This window comes from Festucalex cinctus, chromosome 18 (genome assembly GCF_051991245.1).
Source record: "Festucalex cinctus isolate MCC-2025b chromosome 18, RoL_Fcin_1.0, whole genome shotgun sequence".
In the NCBI taxonomy this organism is placed as follows: Eukaryota; Metazoa; Chordata; class Actinopteri; order Syngnathiformes; family Syngnathidae; genus Festucalex; species Festucalex cinctus.
This window is the reverse complement of record NC_135428.1, coordinates 1757640-1774723: the sequence shown is the minus strand read 5'-3', so window position 1 is coordinate 1774723 and position 17084 is coordinate 1757640. Positions and strand designations below refer to the sequence as shown.

The 17084-nt window shown below is 39.2% G+C and overlaps 1 protein-coding gene across 4 annotated transcripts; it reads right to left on the bottom strand.

The window, feature by feature from the left end:
- Nucleotides 1–707: 707 nt before the first annotated feature.
- On the bottom strand, nt 708–16970 carry wnt11 (wingless-type MMTV integration site family, member 11). 4 transcript variants are annotated; one of them, XM_077505698.1, is made up of 7 exons: nt 15659–16176; nt 14701–14765; nt 11478–11656; nt 8893–9137; nt 7592–7869; nt 7168–7460; nt 708–1117 (listed from the first exon to the last, which is right to left on the bottom strand). In XM_077505698.1, exons 3-7 carry the CDS (start codon nt 11558–11560, stop codon nt 943–945), a joined length of 1074 nt encoding a protein of 357 aa, XP_077361824.1. In that variant the 5' UTR covers nt 11561–11656; nt 14701–14765; nt 15659–16176; the 3' UTR covers nt 708–942. The 4 variants fall into 4 exon arrangements, with proteins under 4 accessions (XP_077361824.1, XP_077361826.1, XP_077361825.1 ...); XM_077505700.1 differs by lacking the exons at nt 14701–14765; nt 15659–16176 and adding an exon at nt 16881–16970; XM_077505699.1 differs by lacking the exon at nt 14701–14765.
- Nucleotides 16971–17084: the final 114 nt, after the last annotated feature.

Below are 17084 nucleotides of genomic sequence, written 5' to 3'. Positions count from 1 at the left end.
TTCAGTCCAACATTTTCAATTAAGTACCGGTACTATTATAATTATCCATTGTTTAAATATGAAGGGTTACAGAAGACCAGAAAAAAAGTTTGAACCAATAAGATCAAAACATACTTTTTTTTTTTGCATGTTTATGCAGACAGCAAAAAAAAAACAAAAAAAAAACAGTCAATATTAATTATGAATGTGAAGGTCATGGCAAAAATCATTTCAAAATTTTATAAATACTTATCTTTATTTCAGTATACAAAATAAGAGTATGTACATCCACACAAAAGTGGCTTACAATATCCATGAGTTCATAATGCTCTTAAAAATAGAATATATTTTCAACTGACTGCATGTCGAGATGTAAAGGATGATTAATCAGCAAGTACTTTATCCTTTTTTTTTCTTTTTTTTTTTTCAGTCCACAGGGATAAAGTCATGCTGCGTTGCGAACGTGTGGGTCCAAAGTTCCAAAAACGTTCCGTGTTTGAAAAAGTACTTGAGGTTCCCTTTGTTTGCTTTTCCTCTCAAGTCCACTGATGCAGAAGGAAAAAGTATCAACCGTACCTTTAAAAAGTCCCGCAGATCATCCGTCTCCTTCCAGCTTTAAAATCCAACGTTATTACTTTTTATTAGAGCTATAATAAAATAAGACTTTCCTCGTCCACATTGGGGGAATTCATGGTCATTAACGATAAAAAAATAAAAAAATTTAAAAAAAAAACTACCCAGGAGGACGGCGGCCTTCGCATAAACTGTCGTCACTTTTCCATGTCCAGTAGAAACCCAAGCGGCAGTTTGGAAAATCGATATGAAAGTGATAATGACACTTGATGGTGAAATATGCATGCTAAAAAGCTGAAGACAAAAAAAAAAAAAAAAAAAGTCTGCCTTCTGGGTATTGTCGTGCTTTTTTTTTTGCCGTCGTCCGTCGCTCGGTTACAGCTGCCGGCCTCATTTGCAGACGTATCGCTCGGCGGTCCGCTCGCACTTCTTGCAGGTCACGTAGCAGCACCAGTGGTACTTGCAATGGCAGCGCTCCACCAGCTTCTCCGTGTACGGGTTGTAGCCACGGCCGCAGCACATCAAGTCGCAGCTGTCGCTGCCAGCTGACGTTTTGTTACACTGCCTGCAAATGAGAATAAATAAAAGTCAGAAGATTGAGCGAGCGCTCCCTTGTTTGAAAAGGACAACCCGTTTCCTGTTTCCTTTCCCGCAAAAAAAGAAAAAAAAAAAGAAAAGACAATTAGGGTAATGGCTTCATTCTAAACATTTCATCCAGCGGCCTGGACAAACTCAGAGGCTGAGAAAAGCTCACAATGAGCCTTTAAATATTCTTGACCGACCGACGTGCCCTCATTTTTTTCTCATTTTCCCTTTGTCGCTTCTTCATGGATGCCTCGGATGCTTTTTTGGGAGCTGAATAGGCAGCAAACAAACAGCCCCGTCATAAATCACACCGTACACACAGACCTGCCCCTTCTCTTAAGTTTGCCCTTTGCACGTTATTGCTCCGTTTTTTACGACGCCGCAAGTGTTAATGAGCAGCATGACGAGACGCAAGAGACGCTCAAGTAAGTAAATGGTGGCAGCGGGAGAGTGAAAGGCACTTTGATTACGTTGTTGCGAGCTGGGAAATGGGAACGGACGCATATTCTTTGAAGATTTTTTTTTTTTTTTCGAACATACATCTGAAGTGAAAGTGTATGGAGGACCAAAACCGACAAAATAAAAAATAAATAAGTGACTAAATAAATGAATAATAAATAAAAGTGATTCAAATTGAATACAATTAATAAATAAAAGTGATAATATATATATATATATATATATATATATATATATATATATATATATATATATATATATATATTAGGGGTGTTAAAAAATCGATTCGGCAATATATCGCGATATTACATCGCGCAATTCTCGAATCGATTCAACATGCGGCCGAATCGATTTTTAAATATCCATTTTTGATGGAAAAATATTTACCAAAACGTCTTAGGGTTCACACCTTAAGCATGGAAAAAAATGTTATATTAATGGGACATTAAGCCTGAATATTTTATTTTAATGCTGTTCAAACATGAAACAGATTTCAACCTGAAGTTTCAGATAAATAAATACATTTTCATACAAATCTTACACTGTACAAGTTTACTGATTAGTATTTTCTAAATTTAAATAAATGAATAAAATCACAACAATGGACTTATAAATTTGTATCGAGATTAATCGGTATCGTGACCTATGAATTGTGATACGAATCGAATCGTCAGGTACTAGGCAATTTACACCCCTAATATATATATATATATATATATATATATATATATATATATATATATATATATATATATATATATACATATACACACACATTTATTTTATTGTTTTTTTTTCGTGATCCCCCCATTTTTTTCCGAAGTTTTTGTGTAAAACCACGTATGTTCTCCATGTATATCAATTTGCACATACATTTTTGCAGCCCGGGGTCAACCACTAGTTATACTGTGAGATCATTTCTCAACATCCGATTTTAATTCTTTATTTGACTCAACTCAGGCTTCATTTCTAAATCACTGATGCATCCCTCCATCAAAACACAAACTATATAAAGAGTCCGTATTGTTTCCAGGTCTTGTGAATGTCACGGCGAACAATGTAGACAGGAGGTCAATTCAAGTGGCAAGACTGATAAAGCCGCTGCTTTAAGTGGCCACCAGTGAGTGACAAATCAGCGGTTGATATAAGGCAAAGTTTTCAAAGTTTGCCTTTGGCACGAGTGCTCCCTCTCACGCCGAGTGCCTCGTGATTTGGCGAATGCGTTCACGTTGCATACTCGTGTGGCTGCTGCGATAGCAGCCAAGCAGAAATTGCATCCAGTGAGTGTCCTTGACATGAAGCATCGCCGCTGTTTATCTGTAAAGTGGCTGAAAGATGGCGGGTGACGTTCATATGATGTATGACTTTTACGAGTCAAAAACATTATTTACTTTTTGGCGGGGTTTTTTGGGGGGGGAATTGCCTCGCCATGGTAACTCGGAAGTCCGAAAAAAAATTATTCCCCGCCGAGTGAGATGGCGCCGCATCTTTTGATACCTCATTTGTGCCGATACGTTCAACGCTTCGGGCCGCATTTTGTGTGAAAAATTCCGGGAAATAAAGAAAAATACTAAACACCGTTTTCGAGTAATATATGCCTGCTTTGCTTAGCAAACGTTAGCACCGCTACTGCTTTGCCCCGCAGAGGTCACATAATTACATTTTCTTGTCAAAATTAACACTGGAGCCAACAACAGAACAGCACATTTACAACCTTTGAATATTAAATAAGTCAAATATGTAAATATGTTTGAACATATTTGCGAGTATGTTCGAGCGTACTTGCGAGTATGTTCGAGCGTACTTGCGAGTATTTGAGCGTACTTGCGAGTATGTTCGAGCGTACTTGCGAGTATTTTCGAGCGTACTTGCGACTATTTTTTAGCGTACTTGCGAGTATGTTCGAACGTATTTCCGAGTACATTCGAACATACTTGCGAGTATTTTCAAACACATTTGCTAGTATTTTCAAACATATTTGCGAGTATTTTCGAACGTATTTGCGAGTATGTTCGAACGTATTTGCGAGTATGTTCGAACGTATTTGCGAGTATGTTCGAACGTATTTGCGAGTATGTTCGAACGTATTTGCGAGTATGTTCGAACGTATTTGCGAGTATGTTCGAACATGTTCGAACGTATTTGCGAGTATGTTCGAACGTATTTGCGAGTATGTTCGAACGTATTTGCGAGTATGTTCGAACGTATTTGCGAGTATGTTCGAACGTATTTGCGAGTATGTTCGAACGTATTTGCGAGTATGTTCGAACGTATTTGCGAGTATGTTCGAACGTATTTGCGAGTATGTTCGAACGTATTTGCGAGTATGTTCGAACGTATTTCCGAGTACATTCGAACATACTTGCGAGTATTTTCAAACACATTTGCTAGTATTTTCAAACATATTTGCGAGTATGTTCGAACGTATTTGCGAGTATGTTCGAACGTATTTGCGAGTATGTTCGAACGTATTTGCGAGTATGTTCGAACGTATTTGCGAGTATGTTCGAACGTATTTGCGAGTATGTTCGAACGTATTTGCGAGTATGTTCGAACGTATTTGCGAGTATGTTCGAACGTATTTGCGAGTATGTTCGAACGTATTTGCGACTATGTTCGAACGTATTTCCGAGTACATTCGAACATACTTGCGAGTATTTTCAAACACATTTGCTAGTATTTTCAAACATATTTGCGAGTATGTTCGAACGTATTTGCGAGTATGTTCGAACGTATTTGCGAGTATGTTCGAACGTATTTGCGAGTATGTTCGAACGTATTTTCGAGTATGTTCGAACGTATTTGCGAGTATGTTCGAACGTATTTGCGAGTATTTTCGAACATATTTGCGAGTACGTTCGAACGTGTTCTCGAGTATTTTCGAACATATTTGCGAGTACGTTCGAACGTATTTGCGAGTATGTTCGAACGTATTTGCGAGTATGTTCGAACGTATTTGCGAGTATGTTCGAACGTATTTTCGAGTATGTTCAAACGTATTTGCGAGTATTTTCGAACATATTTGCGAGTACATTCGAACGTGTTCTCGAGTATTTTCGAACGTATTTGCGAGTATGTTCGAACGTATTTACGAGTACGTTCGAACGTGTTCTCGAGTATGTTCAAACGTATTTGTGAGTATTTTCGAACATATTTGCGAGTACGTTCGAACGTGTTCTCGAGTATGTTCGAACGTATTTGCGAGTATGTTCGAACATATTCGCCAGCCAAAAATGTTTACTCCACATTGACAGCTCTACGCTTCCGTAAGAAAAAGATGTGGAAGCAGCTTTTTATATTGGAGGAGAAACTCCTGCAACAGGACTCGTTATTCTCAAAATTTGCCTCCGGTGTCACGCAATCCAAAGCGGCTAAACAGAGCCTGTGATAAGTCATGTCCTTCTCCAAAAACACATTTCAGGAAAAGTGGGAAATTCAACAAGTTTAAAAGATAATGTCGCATATTTTCCCCATGATACTGCATAGCCAGATCTCAGTAACAACCCTCAGACGACGACAAAAAAATAAATAAATAAAAAAAATAAAAAAAATAAAAAGACTCCTCGCTGCCTTGCTAAATTCACACACAGTCCAAAGTCGGCGTGAGCAAAATGGCGTCGGCTAAACCTTTATCAAGGGGAAGCCTTTAAATGCTTCCAAATCTGTGAGCGCCCCTTCACTTGATAACTGCTCGAGTTCTCCGGGGCCCAAGAATAAAGTGCATTAGTCACCGTTTGAGATAAACTCACAAGGATCCCAGTCACAGTGGCCTTCTTCAGCGACACATGCTCAGACAAGCCACAGACAGACGACTCGGCTCGTTATCACCCGGCCCGCCAACTCAACTGGGGCACCTGGCAGGGCATCACTTTCCGAAAATCAACATCCTGGATGGGTTGACAGTTCACAGTTGCTCGTTTCCTATTTGCTTCTCTTCGGGTTCGTCTATTAGCATCCAAGAGCCATGTTAAGCGACACGTTCACAAAGTTCAGTTCACATAGGTGCTGTTTTAAGTCACCGCATCAGTTCAACTTGCCGCGTTACACGTACGATTGGTTAACCCCGATTTGTGCTTGCCTTTCCACTTTATGCTGGCGAGATACCGACGACTACGTCAGCTACATAATGTGACGTTATAGCGGCCAGACGCTAACTCGCAAATTTAATAATGATTGTAATGCTCAATGCAGACGTTATCCAAAAAAACAAATGGTGTGAATTCCTGTATTGCACTACCACAGCGGATACGCCAACAAACGTGCAAAAAAAAAAATAAAATAAATTTTTATTTGGAATTCAATTTAGTGGCCATTTGCAACACTGCAACATGAACCGTATCAAACTTCTTGGATTCTCGTTTCGCAAATAGTCTTTTTTTTTTTTTTTTTTTTTTTTTTTTAATTATAACATCCACAGTCAGCGTTTCATGAAATAAAAAGCAACATTTTGCTGCCTTTCATTTGCTAGATAATGACGTTTTTCTTTTCCTTTTCTATGCTTTCGTGTACTAGTTGTTGAGCCCGGGCTGCAAATAGCAAAAATGCATTTGCAATTGATATACATGGATAATATACGTGGTTTTACACAGAAACTTTGGAAAATATGGGGGGGGGGGGGGGGTCCAGAAAATAAATAATATAAATAATATAAATCAATAAATTACATATACATATATATATTTATTTATTTATTTTTTAAATAGTGTTTAAAAATGAATAAAACATTTATGACTATACAAATCTAAACCACGAATATTATTTTAGTATGTTTTATATATATATATTAGGGGTGTTAAAAAAATCGATTCGGCGATATATCGCGATACTACATCGCGCGATTCTCGAATCGATTCAATAATTGGTAAATCGTTTTTTGTTTTTTTTTTGTTTTTTTTGGATTCACACCTTAAGCATGGAAGAATGTTATATGAACGGAACATTAAGCCTTAATATTTTATTTTAATGCTGTTTAAACATGAAACAGATTACAACCTCTATAAGACTGAAATTTCAGATAAATAAATAATACATTTTCATATAAATGTTACACTCTACAAGCTTACTGATTAGTATTTTCTAAATTTGAATGGAAAAAAATCGCAACAATCGACTTATAAATTCGTATCGGGATTAATCGGTATCGAATCGAATCGTGACCTGTGAATCGTGATACGAATCGAATCGTCAGGTACTAGGCAATTCACACCCCTAATATATATATTTAAATAGTGTTTAAAAAAAATGAATAAAACATTTATGACTATACAAATCTAAACCACGAATATTATTTTAGTATGTTTTATATATATATTTAAATAGTGTTTAAAAAAAATGAATAAAACATTTATGACTATACAAATCTAAACCACGAATATTATTTTAGTATGTTTTTGTTTTTTTATGCCAGAGACCGTCCCACAATTTAGAATGAGTGGGCCCACTAATCTATTTACAATTGACATAAATTGAGCCAATCAACATATAGTAACCTTAAAAACTTGCTTAAAAAGGGGCAGCCAATTAGTCCAACTTGAGAATTGACAGCCAATCGGTGGTGAAGAGCGGTCTCACCTGTCCTGTGTGCCAACTGAGCCCTGTTTGTCATTCTTGGTGCAGAAGTCCGGGGAACTCTGCAGGTAGACCAGCTCGTTCTCCCTCACGGGCCGGATGTCAATGTCTTTGGGCACCAGTTGCTTGCGCGTCCCCATGGGTCTGTGAACCACCTTGGTCGCCGACAAGTACTTGGTCTTCAGGTCCATGGCGACCTCTCTCAGGTCCTCGAGGCCCCGCCAGCAGGTTCTTATGGAGCAGGAGCCGGATACGCCGTGACATTTACACTTCATCACCACCGCCTCTCTTAACACCTGTCAACATAGAGTACGTGCCGGTTCAAATGAATCTTTGACGTCTATCGCCGTCAATGGCAGCCAATGAGTTAAAAATAAGACAATAGATAAAAAAAAACAAAAAAACAAAAGGATTCAATCTTGCTCACCTGTCTCCCGACTTCACTGTTGTGTAGGTGCATGAGTTTGTTGGCATGGGAGCCCGCGCGTTTCATCTTCATGGGAGCGTCCGCAAACTTGGAGCCCATGATCAAGCCGTAGTGCAGGTTGTCAGCGCAGCCCCCCCAGCGATAACCGGGCTCGGGGATCTCAGCCGGAACGGGGCCGCACGAGCACAGACGCAACTCTCCAGAGGTGCACGCCCTCGCGATGGCGTGGCTGATGGCGGCGGCGGAAAGGGCGTAGACGAACGCCGACTCCCTGGTTCCTGGCGAACGAGACCGCAAAACCATCGGTGAACGGGCTGAAAATAAAAATGCCATTGTAGGCTAGGGATGTACCGATACTAGGGGTGTTAAAAAAAATCGATTCGGCGATATATCGCGATACTACATCGCGCGATTCTCGAATCGATTCAATAATCGGCAGAATCGATTTTTTTTTTTTTTTTTTTTTTTTTTTAGGATTCACACCTTGAGCATGGAAGAATGTTATATGAACGGCACATTAAGCCTTAATATTTTTATTTTAATGCTGTTCAAACATGAAACAGATTACAACCTCTATAAGACTGAAATTTCAGATAAATAAATAATACATTTTCATATAAATCTTACACTCTACAAGCTTACTGATGAGTATTTTCTAAATATGAATGAAAAAAAATCGCAACAATCGACTTATAAATTCGTATCGGGATTAATCGGTATCGAATCGTGACCATTCGTATCGGGATTAATCGGTATCGAATCGAATCGTGACCTGTGAATCGTGATACGAATCGAATCGTCAGGTACTAGGCAATTCACACCCCTAACCGATACCAACAATATCGTGATATCGTGATATTAAGACTGCCACAATATCGTCATCGATATTTAAAAGCTACACATCTGTTAAAAAAAAAAAAAAGTCAGGTTGATTTCCATTTTTGCAGTTATAGCACCGTCTTGTGGCTAGTTTATTGGTGGTTTAATTTTCATTAGGTATGTTTTGGCCCGTCTATGTTTAAAATATACGAATTGTCAGATGAAGGGGATCGCAAAATGTTTTCATGTTATTTTATTTTCTGTAGCACTTTGAGATCATGCTGATGAAAAGTGCATTACAAATTGAATTCATTATTCTTGAGGTGTTTTTAAGACACATGATGGAATGGATTGATTGGCAGTATAGTGACTTGACTTGGTTGAAGTGGTTCGCACATCTGCCTCACACATGGCCTCAATTCCTGGCTCAGGCTCTCCGATAAATACATTTACATTTTTGGTGACATTGTACTTGTGCGTACCTCGGTCCAGGTCTGGACGATACTTGGAGGAATCGCTTGGAATCTCGATGGAGGAGCAGTTCCAGCGCATGTCGGCGAAGGTCTTCTGACACGTTTTCTTGACTTCGCGGGCTGCCTGGATGACGGTTTGCATGAGCTCCATGTTGCTGCGGCACAGCTGAGCTTGGGCCGACACCAGGCCGGGCAGCAGCTTACAGTGTTGGGTCTGGTTGATGTGGAAGGTCTTGGGCGTGTGGGATATCGCTCTGGGGAGTGAAGAGACACAAAAACAAAAACGGCTCATGCACAAGAACCACTCCAAACTGAAATGAAAAAGGAAAATGGAATAGTGTAAAGGTGACGTCCATCACAGGAACAGAACCAACTTATCACTTGAGAAAACCCCAGAAGAAAATGAATAGCAGATCCATAAAACGTGACACATTCTTGGACTCGGAACATTTCTGTTACAGAGCAAAACTGGCGGTGAGATGTTCCCAAAAATATTTTAGAGCCAAAATCATTTCAGCTCCAAGCCAGCTCGATCGTATCTATCATATGCTGCTCACCATTTCCATTTTGCACAGTGGGAGGTTTTGTCTTCTTTGGCCTCACTTCACTGTTAATGGTCGATTGAAATGCTATTAGAGGAACATATTGCACTATATTATATTAAAAAACTCAGGCAGCGGAGGCGACCTTTTGAGCAACGCTTGTGAGAAACAGGCAACGGGCCTGTTTCACGTTATAGCGTCCGTGGGGCTTGCTGGACTACGCCCAAGGATAAGCCGTGACGGCGCGCGTGGTCACTCGCCGGTGTTTATTTATCGCGTCTGCTTTGGCATCACATCGTCACGACGAAAAGACTTCACGCTTGGATTTCGCACGGCGCACGCGTCGAAATCCCATTTTGATGCGTCGTGATGGCTATTTATGTCTTTTGCGTGACCTCAACCCAACCTGGAGAAGCAGATGCCCCCCCCCCCACCATGAAATTCAGTTTTCTGCACCCAGGTCGGCATCCCCAGTGAGAATCTGTTCTCATTGGACATACCTGAAAAAATATAGGTCAATGTATTCATGTATAAGAAACGCCACTGTAGAATTGTTGTGCCCAATTTGCAAAATGTTCCATTTCAGACCCATTTTGAAATATTTGTTGGAAGGCTGTTGGAGCTGGAAGAGCTCATGGCGTGAATGGGTGGAATATATTGAAGTTGGAATGAAGTGTGAATCGGACGAAAAAATGTGGAAGTAAATGTGAAATGTAGAATCTCCCTATAGGAATGAATGGGGGGAAAAAAAAAATCGGGTATGAAATCGGGAATTGTGGGTCAGGCGTGAATCGTAGGAATAAGAAAAATGGAAGCAATCTGGGCACGAATACTGGGAACAGATTGAAATTGGAATGGAGCGAATAGGATGAAAAATGTGGAAGTAGTAGCGGGACAAAAAAGTGTGAGGAATAAAATGGAATAAAAAGCAGAATAATAACGGGAATGGTGTTGAAATCATACGTGTGAAGGCCTCCAGGAATTGAATGAAACAAAACAAAAGCAAACTCTAAAAGGGAAGCGATGCAATATATGGGGGGGGGGGCAACAAGGCAAAAACCCGGCAGCATGACATGGGGAAAACAACGATGAATCGACACAGACAGCCGTTCAAAGTTCGACATATTGCAAAAATTCACGCAACGACCGCTTTCATTCTTCTCAGTTCAAAAATTCACGCCTTACCCACAATTCCCGATTTCGTACCCGATTTTTCCCCATGTATTTTTAAATGGGAGATTCTACATTTCACATTCACTTCCACATTTTTCATCCGATTGACTGCATTCCAACTTCAATATATTGCACCAATTCATGCCATGAGCTCTTCCAGCATTTCAGTTCCAAATTCACATCTTACCCAAAATTCCCGATTTCGTAACCGATTATTTCCCACATTCTACATTTACTTCCATATTATTCATCCGATTGACTTCAATATATTCCAGTAATTCACGCCATGAGCTATTCCAAATAATTCCACAGTTTTTCATTCAGCTTTCCAGCCTTCACACGCCAATTTCCCCTGAAATGACATTTTCTAGTTCTTGGCCATATTTGTTGTCTTTGACTACACTCTAAAATCAGCGACAGATCAAGATTTGCATTCAGTGCTTTCTTCTCATCTCACACTCACGAGAATATGCAGAACAAGACCACAAATCTCCAAACTCATCTCCATCTTTGCTGTTCTAGAGTTATTACTGTTTTTATTACACACCGTGGTAAATTTCATCGGGTAGCTTTCCAACTTGAACCGTCTCTGTTTACTCAAGCCGCATCAAAGTTATTAAAGACGTTTCCGTTCATAGCCAGAGGAATTGCCCGTTAATCTAGCGTCCCTTTCATGGCATTTTTTTTTTCCCCCCTCATCAGAAGCAACTTCAAAGCTGCCACGGGGGCCCTTGGCTCCATAAAAAACAACCGCGACACGCATAAAAGTGTCACACGACGTCGTCCCGTTTGAATTTCACAACGTCGCGTGCCGCTGACGGGCTGGAAAGACGGCGCAAAAAAAAAAATTAAATAAAATAAATAAAAAAGGATACTTACAGCCATCGGATGCCGGAGCAGACCTGAGACAGCAGCAGAGCGGCGAGCACGGCGAGAGGAAGGACGCGAGCGCACCTCCTCATGGTCGGGCAAGTGACGGTGGTTCACCCAAGCACAAAAAAAAAATATTGGTCGGACCTTCTTGACCTCACAGATCCGCCGTCATTGCAAGGTCGCGTCTAGTAAAAGGAAAGTAAAAGTTCATCAGCGACGTTTTCATACAAGTTGAAAGTCTGGCAACATTTGACAGCAATTACGAAACGGCGAGTCTCGCGACAAAGAATACAAAAGTATTTTTTGCATTTTCCTTCTCTCATAAGAACATTTACACGAAAACTGTAAGGATTATTAAGTAACCAAATGGAAATAATCTCACTTTTTCACACACAGACCAAAAATAATAATGTATAATACATACAAGACTGTCTCAGAAAATTAGAATATTGTACTAAAAGTCCATTATTTTCTGTAATGCAATTAAATCAAAAATTAAAAATGCAATATATTCTGAATTCATTACAAATCAACTGAAATATTGAAAGCCTTTTATTGTTTTAATATTACTGATTATGGCTTTTTTTTTTAACTTGGTGTGAAGAAATGTTCTAATATTTTGAGATTGGAGATTTTGAGTTTTCTTAAGCTGTAAGCCATAATCAGCAATATTAAAAATAATAAAAGGCTTGCAATATTTCAGTTGAAAAAAAAAAAAAAAAAGAGAGCCTTGAAATTCAAATGGAGTGACACATTTTCATTCAGATGTGAATTTATGGGAAAATCCGTTACGTAACTAGTAGGGTTGGGAGAAAAAAAAAATAAAAAATCGATATCGCAATATATTGTTGCGCTCTCTGTTGCAATGAATTATCGATACGCTGACGGTAGATATCGATATATTGTGTCCAGTTCTGCAGTGTTATGTTATAAATGTTGATGCACTTTAATTTGTCTCACTTTACAATGTTCACAGTTAAAAGGCTCAGAGGCAGCGAGGCACTATGCAGAACTTTGTACATTGTACAAAGTTTTGGCATTGAATAAACGCATAATTAGACATTTTTCTTTTTATGGCCATTTGTTGGCTTTTTCAGTCACATATCGTGATATATTGCTAAAAACAAAAATGTTGACAATATATCAAAAATCGTAGGTATCGTGTATCGTGATATTATCTCGATATCATGAGCCAAATATCGTCACGGTATCGAATCGTGGTTTACCCGTATCGTCCCACCCCTAATATATATAACAACTAGGCATGTTTAGCAAATTCTTCACATTGTTTCACTGTATACAACACAAACAAACACGCGCATGTTCTGAAGCCTCCCAGCAGCATGTCCCAATTTGATTCTCGCTTCAAAGTGGAGTTTCTGCTCCAGTACTTTTTAAAAGGTCGTCATTGTGGTTGTCAACCTGCTGCTTTACAGTCATTGAGCCTGGTTAGACACTAAGCATACTAATAAGTGGTAAAGTGGCCTAAATATTTTTTTTTAAGTCATTGTTGAACGTTTTTCTCCATGAATGGTTGAGTTATGGCATCCAAAGTGTGCCAGTCTCGTCCTGTATTTGCTCACATCTTCTCAGTCTGCATTTCATCTCGGTGTTACCGCCACTTCACTAAACATAGTAAAAAAAAAAAAAAAAAAAAAAAACATTTCGAGCAGCCCGCGTGAGCTCAGTCAGCAGTAATCATTGCAGCCTGCGGACATGCATGCAGCGGCATCTGATAGCACGGTCGGATGCCGATCGTGCCGATAAATCGGCTCATTTTTTTGTTTTGTTTTTGAAGTGCAAACGCACAGGTAGGGAGGAGATCGTGATCATTTCGTGATGACTGCCACAAACACAAACAAAACTGCTGTTTAAAAAAAAAAAAAAAAAAAAAAAATCATTGATACGATGAATTAAAGAAGTTTATGCCTGCGTCACTATTACGTGTTAAAACAACTAAAATGTGAAAAGGTAAATCGATAAATAATTTGGTGTACAGTAGCCATATGTGCTGTTAATTATTGCTACTGTTGGGTAGAAATGCATGTTGGGGCATGCGGGTCCCATATGTAAAGTAGATTAACAGCTTTCATTCAAATTCATTTAAATTGCATCCCCAGTTTCGCCAACAGGCTGCAATCAATCAACAACTTCCAATTGAAAGGATTCAAATCGAGCTCACGACATTCTTATATGTGTTGATCAGGTTCAAGTATTTTGCGTTGATAAGTAAACGTTTTGATATCTGGGTCAAGTTTTTATTGTTTAATTACAATTAGCCTTCGTTTAACACATTATCGTAAATATTAAAAAATACAGTTAAAATTTGATTACACTTGCACCCATTTTTAACGCACATTTCAAGTTCTTTGCTCACACAATTAATGTTCAACAGAATTCTCAAAGATTGTCAAATAAATTGCGACTCACTTTTTTTTTTTTCGTTTTCCACGTTAAATCAACAATTGTGGAAAAAAAAATCACACGCCTGCAGGTCCGAAAGGAAAAGCGTCTGTCTGTCTGTCTCTTTTCTTCTTCTTTTTTTTAGCAGCCAGATACGTCCGAAAAATCCAACATGGGAAGTGAGAATAACTCCGGACAGGTACACATGGTGTCTTTTTTTTTTTTCTCTCCAGAAAGTCGAGCGCGTGAGTGGACGACAGTTTGTGTGAAAAGCGACTGAGAAGTGAACTAAAGTTGGGCTGGATCAGAGTGAGTGAGTGAGCCTGAGAAGGCAGACTCGCCTCTAAAAAGTACCCCAGCCCACTTTTGATGTGGCTGCTGCAGTGATGTCACACCTGGATTAGCATAAGAAAGCGCGCACCCTGACAAGTGCGCGCGCATGTGCTCACCCCGGATGAACAATTCCATACGAGAGGTCAAACAATTCAGCGGAAGTGCAGATGAGTTGAGTCAAATCTTGTAAAAATAGATGTACTGATTCAACTCTGTTTTTTTTTTTTTTTTTTTTTTTTTTAAACTAAAATAAAAGTTTTCACAAGTACACAAAGTCAATAAAATATGAAAATGTAGGAGTCAGCGAGCCCAATGACTCTTTTTGCTCTTTTGGGGACTCGGAATCAACCATCTTTGTTTTTGATATTTGATTTGAACGCTTTGCAGTTAGAATGGGAGATTTCAGGTGGGATATGCGGCTGATTTCCCACCTACCTTGAATGCACCATTACTTTCCTGCACTTCAACAATAAACAAAATAAATCAAACTTACACGCATTCTGACCCACACTCCGTTACAGTTGGTGGTGTTGATGCACCTTGTACATCAGATGCCACCTGCCAATAAACGAAGAAGAGAGAGGACGAAGAAGTAGAAGAAAAAAACACAACTTTTTTGTATTTTGTTGGGAGCTAACAGAAAACGCTAATGTTAGCACACAACAAAAAAACAAGCAATGTCGTTTGCCGAGTTGCTTCACATGTCTTTTTTTTGGGGGCACAATATAAAGAACAATTAGTTCTCTTTGTTGTGAAACGCAGCAAAGACGATTTTCACAACAGCAAAACTTCAAATATTGTGTTGAATTTGCTCAACTTAAAGGGATACTTGACTCGCCGCTTTCAACAATAAGATTATAATATTTTGTCTATAATTAATGTGATCACTTCATTATTTTTCATGAACAATACCTAAAAGCTAATTTTGCCACTTGTTGTCGACTAAGATGACATCACCTGCGCTCAGGAAGTAGGTAATGGCCAATCATGCATGAGTTTGCTGACCACACCCAGAAAACAGGTGAGCCATGATTGATCGTTACCTATTTCCTCAGCACAGCTGGTGGTGTCATCTTTAGTCGGCAGCAAGCGGCAAAATTAGTTTGTAAATGTATTAATTGTACGTGAAAAATGAATGAAGTTATCAAATTCATTCAGGAAATGGCTCAATGAAGTCAAGCATCCCTTTAAAAATTTTATCAAAGTTTGTTGCTTTGCAATTTGCCTGTCAGGGTTGACATTTTGATATTCCTTATTTGTTTTTGTTCTTTTATTTGTGACCGCTCACCTCGCCTTTTTTTTAGCTTTTATTTTGAAGGTGACCAACACAACCGTCTTTCCGTAATTTTTTTTTCGTCATTCAATACTTTCCATTTACAATCAATCTAGTACAACGAACCAGTACCATTCAAACAATACAAAAAGAAATAAAAAACAAACAAACTGCTCACCTCGCCTCCCTTCAGTTGCCAATTCCAATCTTACGTCACAAGTCAAAATGGCGGTCTTGTGCTTCATTCGAGGAAGTCGTATTTAGCGTACCAGTACCAGCGTTTGAGGCAAATGTGAACAAGGATGGCTGATTACGATCTTTTTTTTTCTTCTTCTTCTTTTTTGTCATTTCAAATCACGTTGTGTCATGTGAACATGCGTCTTGTATTAGCCTAACAGGTCAGAACTGACACAATCCAAGTGGGATAATTCCGATTTCCTACTTTCCCCGAATGCAGCATTTTACTCCGTGAAAGGGCGCTTTGCGCTCATTGAAAAACATCGGACTTTGGAAATTCAGCACTGCATTGCGTTAGTATCAGGAAAAAAATGGCCAAAATTGTCAATTTGGTCCTCAATCCTGCCATACAATGACGCTACATTTGCTTGACAACTGCCTATTGTTCCTTTCTATGACAAACACTACTTCTACTCTTGATTAAGTTCTGAAATGTTTCACAATCTTGAACTCTATCTCCCCAAAGGTGTCGTGTCTTGTGTTATTCAGAAGGTGTTGGGGAAAAAAAAAATCAAAGGCTTTGGTTGTTGACCTCAGTTCAGGAATGAAGAGGCTGAGTGTTAGAAAGTCTTTCTGAAAGCGGTCCCGGTCCCTGTGGAAGCGCCACAACACCCACATATGGAACAATCTGTGCCCATTCGCAGTTGACTGCAACGTAAAACACATCTGAGTGGAACCACAATCTGGAACGTGGCCACAACATTAGGTACACGTACACAATAACATGTACTGCTAACTTTTGATTTATGTTTACTTTACTACATTGCATCATAGCACTTTTTTTTTTTTTATGAACATTGTGGTGTCCTCATTGGCTTGTTGCCGGATTCTTGAGATCTGTAAGTGCATCGCCGACAAAAAGAAAAATCCCGGCAACGCCTGATAATGCAACACAACCTGAGGCCAAGCACGTTAAGCTCAAGCAGCTGGAACAAGGTCAAGGTCCGGACAACTGCTCACTTCTGACGCCGAAGCGCTTGAAGGTGCAGAATTTTTCTCAGGAAACGCCAACGTTGGTTTGCCACAGCTGGCTGCGACGTATCACTAACTCGGCTCACATTTCAAAGACGACGGGAAAACAACACATACAACAAATACATAAGTTACAACAATAAAATACCGGAGTGAAGAGTTTTGACTGGGTTTATGTCATTTTAACGTACTGCAAAGTCACTCGAATGTCTTGAAGATTTTCGAATGTATGGTAAAAATGTTTGCTAAATGCTAAAAACATAGCATTTTTTTCTCTCTCCATGATGCCACAATTGCGCATGTGCAAGTCAAAATACAAATCAATAATAAAAAATAATTGCAGAATGCATTGCGTGGCGCAGTTTAATGACGTTATAAGGATGCTAATCCTTGTC

What these genes read in the sequence shown, in the direction of transcription:
- wnt11 (XM_077505700.1), bottom strand. Translation starts at nt 11,560, where the DNA reads ATGAGGAGGTGCGCTCGCGTCCTTCCTCTCGCCGTGCTCGCCGCTCTG. An exon ending in TGCTCCGGCATCCGATGGCT is followed by an intron (nt 9,138 to 11,477) that starts GTAAGTATCCTT and finishes TTCACTCCCCAG; the next exon opens with AGCGATATCCCACACGCCCA. An exon ending in TCAGTTGGCACACAGGACAG is followed by an intron (nt 1,118 to 7,167) that starts GTGAGACCGCTC and finishes TCTCATTTGCAG; the next exon opens with GCAGTGTAACAAAACGTCAG.